The 21657-nt window shown below is 43.0% G+C and overlaps 2 protein-coding genes across 3 annotated transcripts; one reads left to right on the top strand and one right to left on the bottom strand.

Moving 5' to 3' along the window:
* Positions 1–3281, top strand: LOC121765472 (pheophytinase, chloroplastic-like). Of its 2 annotated transcripts, XM_042161651.1 has the most exons (6): positions 1–154; positions 943–1711; positions 1962–2188; positions 2271–2462; positions 2556–2712; positions 2891–3281. In XM_042161651.1, the coding sequence occupies exons 2-6, from the start codon at positions 959–961 to the stop codon at positions 3107–3109; spliced, it is 1548 nt and encodes a 515-aa protein (XP_042017585.1). In that variant the 5' UTR covers positions 1–154; positions 943–958; the 3' UTR covers positions 3110–3281. The 2 variants fall into 2 exon arrangements, with proteins under 2 accessions (XP_042017585.1, XP_042017584.1); XM_042161650.1 differs by lacking the exon at positions 1–154 and having other exon boundaries at positions 249–1711.
* A 563-nt stretch (positions 3282–3844) lies between these two features.
* On the bottom strand, positions 3845–21078 carry LOC121765473 (ADP,ATP carrier protein 1, mitochondrial-like). The gene is made up of 5 exons (XM_042161652.1): positions 20971–21078; positions 8996–9499; positions 8529–8900; positions 8161–8432; positions 3845–4211 (listed from the first exon to the last, which is right to left on the bottom strand). Exons 2-5 carry the CDS (start codon positions 9491–9493, stop codon positions 4187–4189), a joined length of 1167 nt encoding a protein of 388 aa, XP_042017586.1. The 5' UTR covers positions 9494–9499; positions 20971–21078; the 3' UTR covers positions 3845–4186.
* Between the last annotated feature and the right edge of the window lie 579 nt (positions 21079–21657).

The following is a 21657-nucleotide window of genomic DNA, read 5'->3' as shown; positions in this document are numbered from 1 at the left end:
TATGGTTTTCAAAGAAAGCTACACACTGAAGCAACTCTTAAGTTGCGTGTATGATTTTCTCTATTACGTTCAAAATCAAAAGAAGCAGTTAATTTATTCTGGATTCTTGGAAGTTTGTCAAATACTATATAACATCTGGGCTTTATACTTAGAGGTAAAGATTGTGTCTTCGTTTTCTTCATTTATTTTGGCAGTAATTTGCTGTAGATGAGTTGCTTCTTTATTAGTGACATAACTTCTTTATTTTTCTGGTCACTCTCTGTTTTTTGTAACTAAATTAGTTTATTTAACTGAGGAATTAAGTTCATTGGACATTGTCTGAGGAATTGCCAAATATGTGGACATAATTTGCATTTTTATCAGTATATGGATGCTTCAAAATCTTAAGACTATGTCATTACAACACTGTGGAATTATTGTATATCTAGTTCAGTTCTCTCATTTTGATTGAAAGAAATGTGATATGTAGATTTTAAGAGGAATGCGTATTATACAGTTGTATGATTCGATTATTTATTTGGACCGAATTGAAAAGATTTAGCTCAGAATTAACTCTTCGATTTGAAGATTAAGGGGTAGATCGAGCTATAATGGAAGTGCAACATAAGTTTATGGAAAAACCAAAGAAAACGAATGATCGTGAGAGAAATGAATGATCGCGTTTAGTTTTGAGGATTAGCCTGCATTGATAATAGTATTATAGTAGTAATCCATTATTTACTAAGATGGATTGGAATTTTGGAAGGCCCTTGTTAATTTCTCTCTCTCTCAACTAATTTTGCTTGATTTGCATCTCATTGAACGGGTGGGATTAAAGAATTCCTAGCAATGAGGATAAAGATACTCAAATCATGTATCTTATTGATCATGGAAAGTAAGCATGTAGTGTTAACTTGAATTTGTTGTATTAATGACTTTTTTTCATTTGGTTTACACTTCCAGGCAGGGGCTCCGGACGATGGAGATCATTTCTTGCCACGCTGCACGCTGCTGTTATGTTTTAGACTTTAGAGGGGTTAACCACTTGAGCACACGGAGATCCAAGCTCCCCATTCTGAGGGGGGAGAGGTTCTTTTATATTTTATCAGAACCAGGGTCTGCGTCTTCAAGATATTCTCGTGTAGATAGTCTGAGGTCGATGAGGCTCCACCAACATCGAAGGTCAGGGAGGGTTTACTCTCGTGACAAGTATGAACATGCTGGTTCAAGTGTCGTAGCTGAAACTTCTAACTCTTATATACTTGATGGTGAAGAGGGTGGTAGCAGTGTGTCTGATGGTGTTCGGTCAATCCCCAAGGTGTCGATTCCTAGTTTGCCAGACGGAGGAAATGGTGATGGTGTAGATTTTATCAGCAGCCGTTTCTGGGAATGGAAGCTGAAGTTAATTGTTCATTATGATACATCAGGTTCTGAGAATACTGATTCCCCACCAGTTCTCTTTCTTCCTGGATTCGGTGTGGGGTCGTTTCATTATGAGAAGCAGCTCAAAGATCTTGGTCGTGATTACAAAGTGTGGGCTTTAGATTTTCTTGGCCAGGGCATGTCATTACCGGTTGAAGATCCAACTTTGCAGTCACAAGATAGAGAAAAGGGCTCGTTAGATGGAGAAACAAGTGTGTGGGGATTCGGAGATGAGAGTAAGACTTGGGCCGAAGAACTAGTCTTTTCAGTTGATCTATGGAGGGATCAAGTACGCTGTTTTATACAAGAGGTAATTGAGAGTTTCTTGACGATTTCATCGTTTCTTGAACTATTTTGTTATAGAAATTAAGGTGGATGCCCTTTTTTTTTCTTTTACCCTCTACTCTTTCATTCATCTCTGTTTACTACATGATATACTTCTGTTTTTACTAGTTTTATTACAACTGCACTGCCCTTGAAAATCTGATCTTCCGCATTCGTGAAAACTATATAGTTGAACCAATATGGTAAAGAGATGAAGTATTGCATCAGTATTGCAGGTGATTAAAGAACCTGTTTATCTTGTGGGAAATTCTCTTGGAGGGTTTGTGGCTCTGTATTTTGCAGCATGCCACCCTGAATGGGTAAAAGGTGTAACTTTGCTCAATGCAACGCCGTTTTGGGGATTTCTCCCTAATCGTGAAAGATCTCCAAGACTATCGCGACTCTTTCCCTGGGCGGGAACGTTCCCTCTCCCTTCTAGCCTCAAAAAGTTTATCGAAATTCTGTAAGTTCGTTGAATCCTTTCTGCAACATCCATTCGTTTTCTCTCTTTCTCGAAGCATGTAACATTTCTGTTATCATTCTAGATGGCAGAAAATAAGTGATCCAAGAAGTGTCACAGAGATACTGAAGCAAGTTTACGCAGATCACACAACTGATGTTGATGAAGTGTATTCTCGTATCGTTGAAACCACACGACATCCAGCGGCTGCTGCATCGTTTGCTTCTATTATATTTGCTCCTCAGGGGCGATTAACCTTCGAGGAAAATTTAGATAGGTCTGTGCAAAACCCGAGTTGCAGTACTTATGTGATGTTACCATACTTGTTCTTGTGTCGCTTATTGAGATGTCCTCTTTCTTGTGAACATAGGTGCCGGATGAACAAAACACCCATTTGTCTCATGTACGGGAAGGACGACCCTTGGGTGAGGCCTGTCTGGGGTTTGCAGGTGAAACGTCGAGTTCCAGACGCTCCATATTACGAGATAAGCCCTGCCGGTCACTGCCCCCATGACGAGGTTCCTGAGGTACGCTGCCAATTTTCCTTAAGTATGTGACTATCAGGAAATTTATGGTGTGTTTTGATTAAGATTCCAAAACTCCTGAAAAGATGATGATATTTGAAATAAACAGATCATGATTCTGGCTTTCAATATCCATCAAATTTTCTTATCTCTTCAATATATCTCATGCTTATATACTCAGGTTGTGAACTTTCTCCTGCGTGGTTGGATCCGGAACCTGGAGTCGGATGGTTCGGCCATGCTGCCTTTGCTCGATGGGGAAAGCAGCGAGCATGGCGTCTGCAAGGACTTGGAATTTACGAGAGAAGGTTCTAGAAGATCGGTGCAGGTGCAGTTCTATGGCTCCAAGTTATCTGTCTGGAATTGGTTAAATTATCAGCTGAAAGCTCTTTTCATCTGAAACAGGTAGAAATAATGGCCTTTTGTATAATCATGATTTTTGGTTATTAGTCTGCCTACTGAAGTATCCTATCAAATCACTTTATAGAAAATGTTGTGAATTTTAGTCACAAGACTAGTTTTCTTTAGTTATCAAATATGGGAAATTAGTTACTGATTTTGTGACTTGAGCTTGCCAAAGTGGTGAGGATTGAAATTTGATATTAGTTAATTGTTTCCTTTAAAATGGCTGGTATTTTGAGTCTTTAATGGAGTAAAAAATTAATAAAGCTTAATTCATGCTGATTGAAATTTAAATAATCACTGATGTCACATTTTTGCATTAGGATCATATAACTTTATTTGAGCAACTAATTCTACGCATGGTTCCAGTTGGCAGGCTGATTCTTTCTACTGTAAGTATAGAAAATTTCGTTACACAAAATTCTTTAGTATTTTCAATTGTGGAAAAGTATGACTACAAATTTCATGATTCACCCCAATTTTGTTTTCTTTATATTAAGGAGAAAGAATCTCCCAAACTTCGAAATTTCTGAAAATCACATCATTTCGAGTTTTTCAAACCATGGCGATTGGCCCTCTTTTAAAAGTAAAACTTTTTTGAAGGCTGTAAATTAAATCTAACAAAAGTAGCTTTGATTATATTTCTCAAAATTTAATAGACCAAAAACATGTTATACTGTCATCAAACTTCAGATATAAGATATCTCAATAACTAATTGCCTTTCTTCAAGCTAAGAAAATGGCAAGTACCATTATTTGGAAACAAATTCATAAGGAGCTCTCAGTAAATGTTTAGTGAGTAATATACATGCAACAGAACTACCTTCAAACTTCACTACACCAAATATTAAATCCGAAAATCAGGTCCTCAGCCGCATTGACACTTGTTTGTGTCAGCCTACTACCGTATGCAAAGTTTACTACTCCATCAAAATATTAAATAATCAAAGAGCAAGATGGTTTTGGGGATATACACATACTTCCCCATCAACATATTATTCAAAATTGTATAAAACCGATTGTTACCGGTGAAAAACCCACGCCCTCATTATTCATCATCATCCTCAGAGCATTTTTAAGCGCCGCCGGATCCATATTTCTTTCTGTAATAATGAAGTGCTCATTTCAGTTGGAAGAAGCTCGGCTAGAAAGGAGTTCGGTAAGCTCGGCTTACCGAGCTGGAACTAGCCTGGAACTAGCCGAGAAGAAGAAGAAGGCAGAAGTCGGTAAGCTCAGCGGTAAGGAAGCTCGGTAAGGAAGCTCGGTAAGGAAGCTCGGCGTTGAGCTGGAATGAGCCGAGAAGGAAGAGTTCGGTTGTAAGCCGAGAAGGAGTTCGGTCTTGAGCCGAGGAAGGAGTTCGGTCTTAAACCGAGAAGGAAGAAGCAACCTAGCCGAACTAGCCGTTGGAGCAGCAGTTAGTTAGCTGAGATGTAGCGGTTATTCTTCTTGCTTTCTTGATTCTTCTTGTAGTTAGTTAGTAGCAGTTGCTACTTGATTATAGAGCTTTAAATAGCTCACCGTGTATGTAGTTTAGAGTAGAGTTTAATCAATAAAGAGTTTTCCAGTTTTCTCTCCAAGATTATCATCTTCAATACTCAAAGTGTGAGTGTGTGTGTTTTCTGCATTGTGTGATCTCATACAACAGTGAGTGTGTGTGTGATCTTATTGAGTGTGTGAAAGCCTTGTGTGTGCGAATCCTAACAAGTGGCGCCGTCTGTGGGAAAGGGATATTGAAGCTGATTTGCAGAGGATCAAACGGTTTCAGAGATGGCAGCAAGGCTTGATGCAGAAAAGTTCACAGGCAAGAATGATTATGGCCTGTGGAAGATGAAGATGAAGGCGGTTTTAATTCAACAAGGCTTGGCGGCAGTTCTTGCAAAACCAGAGGAGAAAGGAAAGGCTCCAGTGCTTGATGAAAAAGCTCAGGCAAAGATGGAGGAAATGCAGCTCAAGGCACATTCTGCAGTGATTCTGTGCCTTGGAGATAAGGTCTTGAGGGAAGTTCAAGAAGCCAAGACTGCGGTGGAGATCTTGGACAAGTTAGATGAAGTTTACTTGGCCAAATCCTTGGCTAACCGGCTGTATCTCAAGAAGAGGCTGTATGCCTATAGTTTTTCTGGAGATAGGTCCATCATTGAGCAGCTAGAGGAGTTCAACAAGATCATTGATGACCTGGGATCTGTTGATGTCAAGATCTCAGATGAGGATAAGGCCATTCTCACATTGAATGCCTTGCCTAGCTCGTATGACCAGCTAAGTGATGCAATTATCTATGGAAGAGATAAACCTATCACCTATGCAGAAGTCTATTCAGCCTTGATGGCCAAAGAACTCCAGAAGACAGCCAACAGAGGCTCTGCAAGCTCCAATGTTCAAGCTGCAGAGGCCTTGAATGTGAAGAAGTTCAAGAAGCAGAACTTCAAGAAGAAGTTTGAGGGCCCTAAACCCTCAAGTTCAGATGCTCAGAAGGAAACCAGAGCTTGCTATTGGTGCAAGAAACCTGGACATTTGAAGAAAGATTGTCATGCATGGAAGAGAAAGATGGCCTCTGAGGGACACAATCAATCTGATTGTGTGGAGAGTGCTGATCCCCCGGCTCAACTCATGAATATCAGTGATAGTGGGGTCAGTCATAGGTGGATAATGGACTCGGGGTGCAGCTTCCATATGTGCCCCAATAGAAGCTGGTTTCATGATCTTCAAGAAGCATCGGGTACGGTTGTTCTTGGTAATAACCACATTTGTCAGATCAAAGGAATAGGGAAGGTAAAGCTAAGCCTACAAGATGGCTCTATAAAGATCCTAACTGGGGTGAGGTATATTCCAGAAGTAAAGAGGAACCTCATCTCATTGGGAATGCTGGAGCAGAAAGGGTTCACCATATTGATGAGTCAAGGAAAATTGTTTGTGAAATCTGGAGATGCAGTGATGATGGAGGCTGACAGAGAGCATATTCTCTATTATCTGAAGGCTAAGGCTGTTGATGGAGAAAGCAATGCAGTGTCAGATGATTCCATAATGCTATGGCACAAGAGATTGGGCCACCCAGCCGAAGGAAGCTTGAAAGAACTCATCAAGAAGGGTCTGATCTCTGGAGATTTCAACAAGATGGACCCCTGTGAGCAGTGTATACTTGGAAAGGCTAAGAAGGCACCCTATCCTACAGGTATTCACTCTTCTACAGCCCCTTTAGACTACATACATAGTGATCTTTGGGGGCCTTCACCGGTGTGTTCAATTGGTGGAGGAAAGTATTATCTAGCTATCATTGATGACTATACAAGGAAGTTGTGGGTATATATTCTTAAAGAAAAATCTGAAACACTCACAAAGTTCAAGATATGGTGTAAGGAGGTTGAGCTAGAGAAGGGTAGAAGTGTTAAATGCTTAAGGACAGACAATGGCCTAGAGTTCTTGTCTGCTGAGTTTGATCTGTTTTGTAAAGAGAAGGGTATGAAGAGGCACCGGACTGTTCCTGGTAATCCTCAGCAAAATGGTGTTGTGGAGAGGATGAATAGGACAATCCTAGAGAGGGTGAGGTGCCTACTTCTTGGGTCTGGTTTGAGCAGCAGATTCTGGGGTGAGGCTGTGTATACAGCAGCCTATCTCATCAATAAATGCCCATCTACTGCCCTGAAATCTGAAACTCCTGATTACATGTGGTATGGAGCTCATAGTGACTACTCAAAATACAAGGTGTTTGGGTGTGTGGCCTATGCTCATGCTAGGCAAAGTAAGCTTGAAGCTAGGGCTCTGAAATGTATCTTGCTGGGGTATCAGAGGGGTGTTAAGGGGTATAGGCTCTGGTGTATTGAGCCCGGTAAGCAGAAGGTCTTGGTGAGTAGGGATGTGGTGTTCTTGGAGGATCAGATGCCATACCTGAAAGATAAGCTGGACTCCAGTGAAGATGAGGGTGATTTCTTCAAGGTGGAGCCTGTGGGGGTTGGCCTAGGAGCAGGTGGAGTTATTGACTCAGGGAGTGAGTCTGATTCAGATAAAGAAGAGGCTCCAACTCAGGGCAACCAGGCTGGTGAGTCTATATCAGACTCTATCAGAGACTATCAGCTTGCAAGGGACAGAGTTAGAAGAGAAACAAGGCCACCAACAAAGTTCTCTGATGTTGTGTATTATGCTCTGTGTGCAGCTGAAGGTATTGATGGTGCAGATCCACTCACATATAAAGAAGCTATGCAGAGCAAAGATAGAGAAAGATGGATTGAAGCCATGAATGAGGAAATAGAGTCTTTACTCAAGAACAAAACATGGATTTTGGTGGACAAATCCAAGCTGAATACAGATGGAAAGGGGAGAGTGAAGGTGATTAAGATTAACACCTTGCACAATCCGGCTGACGTGCTAACAAAGTCTCTAGGTAGAGACAAGTTTGATCATTGCAAGAAATTGATCAATGTTTGTGCAAGAACTGAGATGAGCCCTCAGGTGGAGAATTGTAATAATGGAGTGCTCATTTCAGTTGGAAGAAGCTCGGCTAGAAAGGAGTTCGGTAAGCTCGGCTTACCGAGCTGGAACTAGCCTGGAACTAGCCGAGAAGAAGAAGAAGGCAGAAGTCGGTAAGCTCAGCGGTAAGGAAGCTCGGTAAGGAAGCTCGGTAAGGAAGCTCGGCGTTGAGCTGGAATGAGCCGAGAAGGAAGAGTTCGGTTGTAAGCCGAGAAGGAGTTCGGTCTTGAGCCGAGGAAGGAGTTCGGTCTTAAACCGAGAAGGAAGAAGCAACCTAGCCGAACTAGCCGTTGGAGCAGCAGTTAGTTAGCTGAGATGTAGCGGTTATTCTTCTTGCTTTCTTGATTCTTCTTGTAGTTAGTTAGTAGCAGTTGCTACTTGATTATAGAGCTTTAAATAGCTCACCGTGTATGTAGTTTAGAGTAGAGTTTAATCAATAAAGAGTTTTCCAGTTTTCTCTCCAAGATTATCATCTTCAATACTCAAAGTGTGAGTGTGTGTGTTTTCTGCATTGTGTGATCTCATACAACAGTGAGTGTGTGTGTGATCTTATTGAGTGTGTGAAAGCCTTGTGTGTGCGAATCCTAACACTTTCCAAGGACGAGTAACTGCAGCTTGTCGTATCCAGCAAGCACACCAGCACCAGCAATGGCCCTCAGAATGTTAGCTCCAGCACCCTTGAACAGAGATTTGGCACCCTCGTTCTTCAAGATCTGTGAGAACGCATCCAACGAGCTTTTGTATTTCACTGCTTCACCAGATGTCATCATCATACGTCTGCGAACAGTATCGATTGGGTACGATGCAAGACCAGCACCATTTGTGATCAACCAACCCAGGGCAAAGCTAGCAAAGAAACTATCCTGAAACCAGCAAGTTATTTCAAAGACAGCTAGGTCAGTATAATCCAGAATATTTAAAATGCAGATGAATATGCAAATATTTAGAGTTATAGATACCTGCAGCGAGCCGGTGAGAAGAACTGGCTTCAAGGAATCGTACATTCCAAAGTAGAGACCACGGTAAACAATGATTCCTACACATGATATGTTGAATCCACGATAGAGTCCAGCAATGCCATCGGATGCCAAAGTCTTCCTGTAGACATCAATCAAGCCGTTGAACTGCCTCTCTCCTCCCTTCTTTGCAGCCTTGGCATCATTAGCCAATCTAGTACGAGCATAGTCCAGAGAGTAAACAAAGAGGAGAGAAGAAGCACCAGCTGCACCACCTGAAGCCAGGTTCCCAGCAAACCATTTCCAGTAACCATCCCTGTCTTTCTTAAAGTTGAAAAGCCTCTTGAAGTAATCTTTGAATGCAAAATTCAAGGCCTGCAAATGATTCAAAAGATTTTATTTAGTATATAATTTAGGGGGTAAAAGAAACATATTACCAGTGAACAGAAAACAAATATCATATAACTTGCCTGGGTTGGGAAGTAACGGATCACATTAGCAGTGTTTCCTCTCCACAAGGAACCAAATCCTTCTTCTTTAATTGTTCTTGAGAAACATTCACCAATGCCTCCATATGGTTTAGACAATCTACCAGTCTTTAGCATTTCATCCTGGTTTTGTATCAACAGTTTCACACGCTCAATAGGAGCTGCAGCTGTTTTGGACACCGCCGCAGAGACTCCACCCATGAGGAAATCAATGGCGAAGCCCGCAAATCCTTTCTCTGCAGGGGCTTGTGCAAAAACTGGGGAAGCAGTACACTTGACCAAAGACAGATCGCATGTCATTTGACATGGATATGTCAATGCAGCATTACTGTAGTTCCCATATTTATATTGTGACTGATATAAAGATGGCCGAGGCTGACCACCTTCAAATGCTCCGAAACGCTGAGTGGGGGTTGATCTCAAAAGTTGTCCAGACAACTTTTGTGCAGTTGTGGGGTAGTGTGGCTTGTCCATAGTCATTGCTACCTTTTCAAATGAAAAAAGTGCACATCAGGATACAAAAATATGTACGCTTCATAAATATAGAAAAGGTCAAAATGAAAAGGCAAGCAACATAATATAGCACCTGCATCAATAATAGAAACTGATTTTAAGCAAAATAAAAACAATATCACTCATACTGATATACATCCACTTGTGCGTTCATTCTTTGATAAGCCACGATTATTCAAGCAACAAAGATTTGTCTTTAGTATACACAATATCACTAGAATCAACAAAAAAACCACCAAAAAAATTTAGAAAAAAAAAACAATCTTGAGTAATCACTTGAGAAATATGACCATTGCTATAACTAGAACCTGCCAAACTGAGAATTAGAGCACCCGCAACGCGTCGCGCGGGTGTCTCGTATCTCGTCCCTTCGAGACGAGACGGCAGTGAGACGCGTTGCAGCGTCCCGTCTTGTCCCGGTCTCGCCGAGACGCCCGTCCCACCAAGACGGCTGGCGCGCCAGCTCGCCACGCGCCCGCGCGACGTGACGCCCACTCGCCGGCCCGCGAGTGAGCTTCGTCACGCTGACGCAATAAATCATTTTTTTTAAAAAAAATCGAATTTTATAAAAAAAATTAAAAATTCAAACGGTAATGTTACCGTTTTCGACCGTTTTTTTTCTTCTTTTTTTACTCTTTAAATACTCCTATTTTATCCTTATTCTACGCACAAACACACATCTATTCTTCCCAAATCATCTCCATTTCCTCTCCAATTTTCATCTAACCTCTCAAATTTTCAACACAAAATGTCCGGCGACGGAAACTCTGGCGGCTCCGGCGGGTTTGACATCAACGCGTTTGACGACTGGGGGCATGTACAATGTCTTGGGTGGTTCTGGTTCCGGTTCCGGTTCCGATTCGTCGACGCCGGCGGGGTACCAACCACCCCATTTTGATGTGGATGCATACGCTCGTCCCTCCACTCCGAGGTATTCGCAGGGATTATCCGAAATTATGGAGGATTATCCGGATGAACCCAATCCGGAAGGAGGACGAAGCGGTGGAAGCTCCAGGGCATCGACGTCAAGGAGGAAGAGAAGGAGGCGGCCGAGGAAGAGGAGGATATAGGCCGTCATCCGTACAGCCGCAAGGGCACGATGGCTCTGTACAACGCCTGGATCAGCGTCTCGTACGATCTCATCGTCGGGAATCAACAATCCCGGAAGTGCTTTTGGGAAAAGGTCACTGAGGCCTACAACGAGATTAAGCCGAAGGGGTCCCGCCGCCGCACATTGAAGATGCTCCGAAGTCATTTTGACCGAGTCGACAGAGAGGTCAAAAAATTCTACGGCATCTACAAGAATGAAGCGGCTCATTACCAAAGCAGAGCCACTGGAGCCGACATTCTTAGATCGGCTTTGCGGGTCTATTTCGACGACAACGACAAAGATTCAAACATGTCGATATTTGGGAGGCCGTCAAAGACGTCGAAAGGTAGTCGGCGGTGTCCAGTCCAACACGGGCTCGACCTCAAAACGCACGAAGCACACAGCGGGTGGCCAATACTCTTGTAGTGGGGGCGGTTCAGGCAGCGCCGCACAGGAGGTTGCCTCGCAGGAGGTTGAGGGCACGGCAGACGATGCAGGGGGTTCTCCCGTGTGCGCCGTCAGCCGCAAGGGACCAAGGCGGCGAAGGCGGCTAAAGGGAGGAGGGGCCGATATGAATCAAGTCAGGCGGGTTCCCAAGGGCCGCCATCCTCCCTAATGTCCATGTACTTCACCGCCACGATGGCGGACACTTCCCGAATGACGCCCGCCCAATATCAAGCCCATCATGCCGTCATTGTGTATCTAGCCGGACAACTTGGTATTCCGCCTCCATTCGGTGCACCGCCACCGCCTTCGGGGGATGATCCGCTAAGAGAGTAGTTTTTATAATTTCTATAAATTTGTATTTTAAATTATGCATTTCTTATTTATTTTGCCACGAATTTAATTATGTATTTTTTTAGGATTTTAAGTTGTAATTTTATTTTATTTAATGAAGTGTGTTTTTATTAATTGAATTTGTTGGAAATAAAAATAAAAAATGAAATTGAATGAATAATTAATGGATGAGATGGTTAAGAGACGGATAAGAGATGTAGGGTTGCAGGCAGTGTTGTTAGGGTCGCGGGGCACCCCGGGGTGATGAGGGGGGACCCCGAGTCGCAGGGCGACGGGGCGAGAGACCCACGAATCGGGACGCCAGAATAGGCGAATGATGATTATATTTGTGTCTCTTTTATAAGTTTGTTGCTTGAATGTTTATCACATCAAATAAATCTACATACATCATTACTCCATATTAAAAAAAGAAGATTGGACGAAAAATATAAATTTTTAAACAACATAACATAACTAAATAACTGAATTTTATTATCAAAAATCATCAAAGTTCCAAAAAAAGTTACCCTATATTAGACACTTCCCCTCTTCAACTATCTTTTAGTATTAGAAATAATTATTTTAAGTGTTTTTTTGGGTAATTTGCTAAATAAATTAAGATAGATGGTCAAATTTTGGTAGTACTCATTTTTTTAAATTGAAAAAAATTAAATCACGAAAGATGAAAATTTATAATTGTCTCACCCATCTATTTTCTGGTGAAATAAGATATGTGATAGTCAGTCTGAAATACATAGACAAAATGATAATTGAACAAATGATAAGTCGACACCGTCTGATACAATTTACTCCTGTCATCCCACTTAAGATGACACAATTTTCTTTTTAGTTTATCCCAAATGAAATGACACATATCTATTTTTGAGAACTTTATTTCTTAAAGTAATACACTCGACCACTTTTTTCTCTCCTCAATTCAATATTCAACTCTTTTTCTCTTCATTTAATACTTACACTTACCTTTTCTCTCTCTAATTAAACATATTAACCAACAACTCCTAATATCATGCCAATCAAAAAATGTGTCATCTTAGTCTGGAGGATGGGAATAGTAATAATAGTGAATTATTAAATTTTACATAGAACAAACATTACAATTTTAAAAAGCATTAAATAATAATTGTTATAGACGAATCGTCATATCTTGAAATTGTAGAAATTTATTTTCACTATCAATTTCATATACTCGAACCAATGACAAACCTATTTTAATAAGTTTCACAAATACTCTGCATCTTAGTATATTTAAGAATGTTTGGAACTAAAGCTAGTTTTCATAATTTGGAATAAGTAAATATTTTGTGATGATTTGATTTTAATTATTAAGGGTGTAATTAAATTATGATAAAAGTATTCTGTAAGATAAAAATTTAAACAAATTATAGATACATTGTTAGATAATAAATTAAATTTATTAGAGATAAAATGAAAATTATAGAGTACTTTCTCCATGGACTACAAATATGTTAGGGAGAACAAAATAAAGTAAATACTCCTGTGATTAGTTCAACTAGACGGACTATCAAAATTATCTCTATTTTTTCTATCATTTGACACGTCAAATGTTTTACCGTCTTCCAATGTGGAGTACTACTATAGAGATATAGTATTGAATAAAAAAACAGATCTTGTCTACTTCCCTATTCATCTTTCTTCTCCACGCCGTCGCACCATCCCCTTTTCTTCTTTCCATATTTCCTCTCTTTGCATACACATTTACAGCAATTTCTCTCTGCCTCTTCTCCACTTAGTCGCCCAAGTCTTGTGTTCTCCTTCCTAATTAAATTTTCAATTTTACAAAATCAGGCGACGGGATTCGCTGGCTCTTGGGGTGGAGACCCAGACGCTCCACGGCGACCCGGACAACCCAAGCTCGCCCCACCGTCGCTCCACGGATCTCGCACGACCCCGCCGCATCGGGGCGATGTCGGTCTCGACCCTTGCGCCCAGGCGCGCTCGGGCGCGATTTTAACAACACTGGTTGCAGGTGTTGTCTCTTAGTTAAAAGATGGAATGAAAAGTATAGTGGGACCCATGAATAGTTAACAGATGAGACGGTTAAGAGACGGATAAGAGACAGTGTTGCGGATGGCCTTAATATTGAATACACGGAAAGTTCCAACACGTTTTACTTATCAAAAACATTACTACAAAACTATAACTAATACTGAATAGACGAAGCTAATCGATTAAATTCAACCATAACAACTTCATGAAATCAAGTTTTGTTGTAATCGACAGCACATGAACATCAATCGCTAGTAGAATTACACATTAAGTCCTGGGGAACTCAAGATGTGCATCAGATCGGTAAAGGTGAACTAAAAGTAGGTAAAAATGCCATCATGATGAGAGAGATACTAAATCGTGAAAAAAAACTGCATCATTGCATAAACATCCTTCAGATGAAGATTTGGGTACAGAATATGAAAGGTGAGCATAAATCAAGCCGAAAATTACTTAGTGATGGGGTACGTACTAAACAAGCCCAATAGCAGTGACGGCCCATCAGCCCAAAGCCCAAGGAAGAGTATCAGTTCGGCATTACCAAAGAGTTCGGCCCCAGCCTACAGCTCGGTAAAAGCCAACCAATCAGTTCGGCATTACCAAAGAGTTCGGCTCCAGCCTACAGCTCGGTAAAAGCCGACCAATCAAGCTCTACTCTCAGATCGGCAAAAGCTGCTCGGCAATAGTTCAGAAGTTCGGTCTCAGTATTCGACCGAACTGGAAGATAGTCAACTCATGCAGGATCACATGCAGGATAGTGGATCAAGCACAGAGATAGTGGACTCATGCAGGATCTCATGCAGGATAGTGGACCCATGCAGGATCTCCATGACCTCCACGACATTCACAACCATCATTAGTGGTGATGCAAGCCACGATCTTAGTTCAATGTATAAATAGAACTCAGATCAGATAAAGAAGGGAGTTCTCGAGAGATCAAATATCAAATAGCAAGTCTGTATTGTAAGCTGTAGAAAACAGATCAAGCAATACAACTCTGCCCTCTTTTCTTCCCGTGGACGTAGATTTACCTCAGTAAATCGAACCACGTAAATCTCTGTGTCGTGATCTGCATTTTCCTGCATTCATCACCATCAAAAATTCGCCAAACCATCACTGGCGCCGTCTGTGGGAAAATAAGAACCAAATTTGTGATAAAGCGAGTTTTTGATCCTCTTCCACCAAAAAAAAATGCATACCAGATCACATAACACCCATAATACCGTTCGTGATAACCCTGAGGAAGCTAGTCCAGCCCGCAGGTCTAGAAAACAGCCTCGGGAGAAATCTACTTCCAGTTCTCACGGAGAAGGAACAAGCCGCTCAAAGACTCATCGCACCGAGTCTTCCCAGCAGCCCGATTTGAACGAGGCTGTCAAATTGTTTTTGGCCGAGAAGCAGGAAGAGTTCTTAATCTTCCTGCAAAAGAGCCAAAAGCCAGAGACGAAAACGGTGGATTCTCCCTCCTCATCCAGACATGAAAGTCACTACCGCAGTAGTGCTGTGTCTTCCAGGAAAAAGAATCCTCAACCCCGACATGTTCCTGTTCCTCCTCGGTACCGGAATCACAGGAGAACTCCATCTCCTCCATACCGAAGAGATGTCGGGTTCGCCATGTACGGAGCATTGAAGACTCCGTTCTCGGACGATATCACCCGAACTCCCTTGCCACCGAACTACCGAACTCCGTCGATGACTTATGACGGGTTAGTGGATCCTCATGATTTCTTGGGACGCTATCAGTATAACATGGCGAACCAGGGTCTCAATGAGGTCCATATGTGCAAGCTGTTTCCCGAGCTGCTTATCGGGAACGCAAGAAGATGGTTCGATAGCCTCCCCCAAGGCAGCATTAGATCTTACCGAGATCTAATGGATGCTTTCCACAGGAGGTTCTTTCAGAAAGCGGAAGCCCGAATCACTTCGGCTCAGCTGCTTTCTACACGTCAAGGTCGCGACGAAAAGATCAGCGACTTTATGACGAGGTTCCACAAGGAATGCCTACAAGTAGATAATCTCAATGATCTACTTGTCATTTCGGCATTCCAAAATGGAATCCTGCCCGGAGCTCTCTACAGAAAGCTCGTGGAATGCAGTCCGCAAACAGCTCAAGAGATGTGGGACATTGCGGACCAGTTTTCTCGTGCCGATGAGGCAGACCGTCGAAAACGGTCTTTAGACAGCTCATCTAGAGAAGACAAAAAGAAGCCCGATCATAGCGATCAGAGGCTTCCTCGCCGAACTCCTTCCCCACTAAAGGAGGGATAGCGGTCATCCGAGGTGATCAAAAAAGAGCAAGTGTTTGCAGATTGCGCTTAAAAGTGCCGAGCAATCAGATCGGCACCATCAAGCATAGCAATCACAGCAGCCGGAGTCAGAGGCAGGCGAAATGACCGAAGTCACACCGGAGCCGAACTCGATGGTGTACGGCACTGAAGCCGTGATTCCGGTTGAGATCGGCATACCCAGTCCCTGAACTCTTTAATTTCTCAGCAGAACTGAATGAGGACGGACTGAGAGCCGAACTAGATCTGGCCGAAGAAAGAGGAGAATTGGCCTGCATAAAAGCAGCCAAGTACAAGGAGCAAGTAGCCCGGTATTATAACCAAAGGGTGAAAAAGCTGCAATTTCAAGTGGGAGATCTCGTCTTGAGAAACAACGAAGTAAGCCGAGCAGAAAAGCTGGGCAAACTCGAACCCACATGGGAAGGTCCATATCGGGTGTCAGAAGTCCTCGGCAAAGGGTCTTACAAATTGACTCACATGTCAGGAGAACAAGCACCCCGAACATGGTACATTTCCAACCTCAACAAGTTCCATTTGTAAGAGACAGTCCGGTCAGTCAGTCTTGTGTCTAGTTCGGTCCTAGGGGTATGTGCTTGCTTTGTTTGTCTATGTGCGTTTTGTTTGTCTGTACGTTTTGTCTGTCTATGTGCGTGTCGTCTCTTACAAATGTTACTGAGGTATCTTGTTCTTCAAAGGCTGATCCCCTTTTTAGAACATATATAAGCCAACGATTGTGAGTCCAAGCTTCTAAGGAGGATACAAGACCACAATTCAGCTTAAAAAACAAGCAGTTCGTCTGAAACGAACTGCAACAATAAGCCAACGATTGTGAGTCCAAGCTTCTAAGGAGGATACAAGACCACAATTCGGCTTAAGAAACAAGCAGTTCGTCTGAAACGAACTGCAACAAAGGGAAAGTCCGATCCACGCGATAAAACTCGCCGAATTAGGACAAGGGAAAGTCCGATCCAAGCGATAAAACTCGCCAAATTAGGACACAAGCTTAGTCCGGTCAAAGAAATTTACTTCATAAGACCAAAGACGAGTCCGGTCAAAGAAGTTTACTTCATAAAGACCAAAGACGAGTCCGGTCAAAGAAGTTTATTTCATAAAGACCGAGGACCAAGTCCGGTCAAAGAAGTTTACTTCATAAGACCGAGGACAAGTACGATGAAATTATTTCGCTGAGCTGTTAATACGCAGTGTTAGAAGCGAAATGAAAATTTCATTTATTAAATCTTGTTCGGCATACAACTCCGCTACCCTACAAAATGGCGTTACGCTATTACAAAGGACTATTCTACTGTCCAGGGTTGCTAAAGTTGAGCCACCTATTCACAAAATCCCCATGAAGCCGAGTTCGGGCGTTCCGGGCAGCTGAAGAATAAGCAGGTTGACGAGATGCTCTGATCGACCTGCCGCCTCTTCCCTGAGCCCGAGAAGCTCTAGCACCTCGGCGGCGAAGAGTCTCTTCACGAATCATTTGCCGATCTTGCTCACTCATAGTCACCGCTCCTCTGCGAACTTCAGTCCGTCTTCGACTTGACGTCTCCGGTTGTTCCTGAGTTCGTTGCTGACTTGGAGTAGGATTTTGAGCAAGTGAATCAGAAGTTTGAGCTGGAGTGCGAGCATCTGTTGGCGGGAAATGCCTAAGGAATCTCTCGATTGAAGGACGCCGGGAAAGAATGATGTCGTACCGAGAAGCATAGCGCCGCAATGAATTCACGACTTGTTGGCAAACCGAGCTCTCCAGCGCATTGTTCCTCCGGAGTACATGATATTCCTCCCACAATTCGTCAACTCGTTCCTGAACTTCAGAGATGGTCATTCCCCCGCGCCTGCAGATGAAATCCTCATACGCAGTCCTCTCAGCGACGGCGGTATTCAGCTCGGCCTCCAGATCTTTCTTTTCGGACTCTAAGTCCTTATTGTCGGCCTCCAGCTTCACTGAACGAGCCAAGAGTTCGTCATTCTTCACCTGGTCAGCTATGGCTCTTTTCTCAGCTTCGTCTAAAGCCGAAGAGTACAGCCGCTTCCAGTGAAGTACCTCCAGCTCCTTAAGAGTTCAGAATATAGAGCAGCTATGTCAGTTCGGCATTTCAGATTACTGAGCAGGTAGTAAACCACAACAGGAGTAAAAGAGAGTACGAAAGGCTATACGAAGACACAAGAGCAGAAAGAAGAATTTTTTCATTCATAAGAAAAAAAATTTTTCTACACAAGGGCTTCAAGGCCGTTTTACAAGAAGGAAGAAACTAAACTAAGAGAAGGGAGACGAAATCATACTCCGCCAGCTTCGTCTCCGCCTTCTCGGTGAGGTTCAGCTTCCTTCTCCTTGTCTACTTCAGCTTCAGCCTCGGCCTCCCTGCTCTCCCCAGCCTGCTCGGCGCCACCGTAGCCGATCTGCTGCGCCTCCTGCTCGGCCTGCTCATCGCCGGTCTGCCGCTCATGCTGCTCGGTCTCACCCTCTCCATGGAAAATTGGAGCGGGTGAAACTGACCCTATGGAGGCAAAGATAGCCTCCATGTTCTCATCGCGGTCAGCTCGGCAACTACGAACTTGGTCTGCAGAAAGCAGGACCGAGGACGAAGCAAGCTCCTCAAGCACCGGCAGACTCTGAAGCCGAGCTGCTATCTCTCGGCCGTACAGCGGCAGGATGACTTCGGGACCCTGCTCGGCTTTATCGGTCATCAGTTTCAGCAGATCACCGACAAAGGCTGAAAATTGGTTGCTCAGAAAGAGTTTCTCCGCGAAAGCACGGAGAGCCTCTCCTTGGGCAACCACGGCGGCAGCATCCCTCCGTTTCGTCTGCTCTCGCTGGATGACGAGCTGGTTTTTGGCAAACTGAGCTTCATCCTGGGCCGAAATCCTAGCAGCTCTGGCTTTCTCAAAGTTTGCCTCAGCCTGCTCGGCCCGGTGACAAGCAGCCGCCAACTTCCTCTGCATCTCAGCATAGTCGTTGGACGCTTTGGAGAGTTCAACGGCGACGAGCTTGGAGAGCATATCGTTCCTCTGAAAATGGAAAAAGCAAAAAGTCAACAGAGGGGCCACAAAAAATACAAGAAAAAAGCAAGGCCAGAAAATCAAGAAGAGAATTCACCTCGGCGAAGTCCGTGGGCCATAAAAAGGGCTCACAGATATGTTCCGAAGGAGGCGCCAAGACCACGTCTTTCTCTGGCGCTCTCGGGGGCTTCTGGGTCTTCCCCTTCCTACTTGCCGAAGTCGACTCCGGCTTCTTTGGATCCGAAGAGGTCTTTTGCCTCTTCGGATTCTTCTCGGCATCAGGCGCCGAGCTGGTAGCCTTCTCTTTCTCCGGCTCCTTAAGCTCGGAGGATTTGCGGCTAATCTTATTCAGCATATACACTGCCAAAAAGCAAGAAAGCAAAGTTAGTTTTCGCCACAAAAGCAGTAAGGCACAAAAAAGAATTCCTCACCCTCGGTCTCTTCATCCGAATACGAGGAGTCGAACACGAAGTCGCCCTTGACGAGCTCAGACTCCAGGTACTGCTTCCTAATCATAGGAATCTTATTGAGCTCGCCCTCGAGCTCGTCCAACGGTTCTAACCGAGGATGAGGAATCACGGACTTCGGCCCTCTCCAAGGAAAGCCCGGAGCCGCTGTCCTATTATAAAAAAAGAAGCGATGTTGCCACTTTGGCCACTTGGTTTTGCAGAAGGCCCTAAAAGGCTGTAAAGGGATCAAGTAAAACCAAGATCCTTTTCTCTTAAACTGGAAAAAATTAAGGATTGCCCTCAGAGACAGATCCTTGTCTAGCCTACGCAGTTCGGCAGCAAAGGCCGATAAGTGCCTCCAAGAGTTCGGAGTCACCTGACCTAAAGGGAGTTGAAAAAAATCTAGCAGCTCTACAAAGGCAGGGGGAAGAGGGAAACGAAGCCCGCATTCCAAGCCGGCTTCATAAACGGTGGCGTAACCCTCCGGCGGCGAGTCAGCCCTATGAAGGTCGTCGGGAATCGCAACCTTCCCCCCAGGAAAAAAATATTTTTCGTGTAAGGATATCACAGTATCCTTACTCAAGATGCTGTGAAAATACTCTACGGTCTTCTCCCCGGATTCCTTCCGGCGAGAAGACCCCTTATCCCCTTTCCTACCGCTACCTGACTCAGAAGAAGAAGAAGAAGACATGGTTCTTACTCTTTGAAAGTTTGAAGAAATTCTGAAGAAATTCTCAAAAGCGGAAGGAAATTTTTACGCAAAAAAGAGAGATTGCAGAAGAAGCAATAGCAAAAGTGTTCAACTGATGAAGAAAGGACGTATTTATCAGATTCGGAGAAGATTTCAAAATCATCGCACCGTTTCGAATCCCACCTTTTCAGGATTCAACGGCCGGATTTTACTGTCGCATTTAATGCAGTCACGCGCAAGGCACGTCCCCTGACGTCAGCCTCCCCCGTACCTTTATCCAGAATGCCGAAGTGACTCGCTTCGCCGAAGTGATTCACTTCGCTTTTCGGGGGGGGTAGTGATGGGGTACGTACTAAACAAGCCCAATAGCAGTGACGGCCCATCAGCCCAAAGCCCAAGGAAGAGTATCAGTTCGGCATTACCAAAGAGTTCGGCCCCAGCCTACAGCTCGGTAAAAGCCAACCAATCAGTTCGGCATTACCAAAGAGTTCGGCTCCAGCCTACAGCTCGGTAAAAGCCGACCAATCAAGCTCTACTCTCAGATCGGCAAAAGCTGCTCGGCAATAGTTCAGAAGTTCGGTCTCAGTATTCGACCGAACTGGAAGATAGTCAACTCATGCAGGATCACATGCAGGATAGTGGATCAAGCACAGAGATAGTGGACTCATGCAGGATCTCATGCAGGATAGTGGACCCATGCAGGATCTCCATGACCTCCACGACATTCACAACCATCATTAGTGGTGATGCAAGCCACGATCTTAGTTCAATGTATAAATAGAACTCAGATCAGATAAAGAAGGGTTAAGTTCTCGAGAGATCAAATATCAAATAGCAAGTCTGTATTGTAAGCTGTAGAAAACAGATCAAGCAATACAACTCTGCCCACTTTTCTTCCCGTGGACGTAGATTTACCTCAGTAAATCGAACCACGTAAATCTCTGTGTCGTGATCTGTATTTTCCTGTATTCATCACCATCAAAAATTCGCCAAACCATCACTTAGTAAACAGCAGAAACACAACATATGACACAAAGTTAAACTATCGAGGGAAACTACGAAATCAATCGAGCTGCGATGATTGAAGCAAGGAATTTGGGAGAAATTAGTAGAGAAGTTACCTAAGCGTAGAGTCGTAGACGATGCGAGATCGAGAGGAGTCCGCCTTGACCTAAGGCTACTGGAACACACACATCAACGGCGGAGTGAGCAAATCGAGGGATTTATTTATAGCCCACTAAAAAATAAGAAATGATAACGTAAGAGAATAAAAAAGAGAAATAAGATGATAATAAAAAATTAAGGGATTATTTTTTTTGCTAATACGCCATTATAAGGTTAATAAGTTGATCTCTTTTCAGGAAGAGGAAATTTATTTCTAACATAAATCATGTTCTTGTCTTTTTTCTCTCTGCAATTTTTAAACTAAATAATTGTGTTAATTTTTTTAACAGAAAATATAATAGTCAAATTTTTACTTATTCCAAAAGGTTTGATTAATAAAATTTCTACTTATTCCAAAAGATTTATTCTCCATGATAACATAGCTATGTTATATTACATGAAGTATTAAATTCAGGATATACTATAATATGTTTTGGCATAGTTTGATAGCCATGATAATGGTATTTCTACATTATTGATTATTTGGTGGTATAAATTATTTATTTTTAAAGCCTATGATTAATGATGGGTCTGATATAATATACTCTCATATTATAGATAAATAATCTGGTCTCCATGGTCTGATTATTTATCACCATCAATTTTAAAACTTGACAAATCTCTTTTTTACACATATACTCTCA

This window comes from Salvia splendens, chromosome 14 (assembly GCF_004379255.2).
Source record: "Salvia splendens isolate huo1 chromosome 14, SspV2, whole genome shotgun sequence".
Lineage (NCBI taxonomy): Eukaryota > Viridiplantae > Streptophyta > Magnoliopsida > Lamiales > Lamiaceae > Salvia > Salvia splendens.
Note: the sequence above shows the minus strand (reverse complement) of the source record. Positions and strands in the feature narration are given on the sequence as shown.

Bases quoted from the DNA above. Each gene is read 5' to 3' on its own strand.
- LOC121765472 (XM_042161650.1), top strand. From the start codon at position 911: ATGACTTTTTTTCATTTGGTTTACACTTCCAGGCAGGGGCTCCGGACG. The intron at 1,712-1,961 runs GTAATTGAGAGT...TCAGTATTGCAG, and splicing joins TACGCTGTTTTATACAAGAG to GTGATTAAAGAACCTGTTTA. The intron at 2,713-2,890 runs GTACGCTGCCAA...TTATATACTCAG, and splicing joins CCCATGACGAGGTTCCTGAG to GTTGTGAACTTTCTCCTGCG.
- LOC121765473 (XM_042161652.1), bottom strand. From the start codon at position 9,493: ATGACTATGGACAAGCCACACTACCCCACAACTGCACAAAAGTTGTCT. The intron at 8,433-8,528 runs GTATCTATAACT...TGCTGGTTTCAG, and splicing joins TTCTCACCGGCTCGCTGCAG to GATAGTTTCTTTGCTAGCTT. The intron at 4,212-8,160 runs GTGTTAGGATTC...TTATTACAGAAA, and splicing joins CAGTTACTCGTCCTTGGAAA to GAAATATGGATCCGGCGGCG.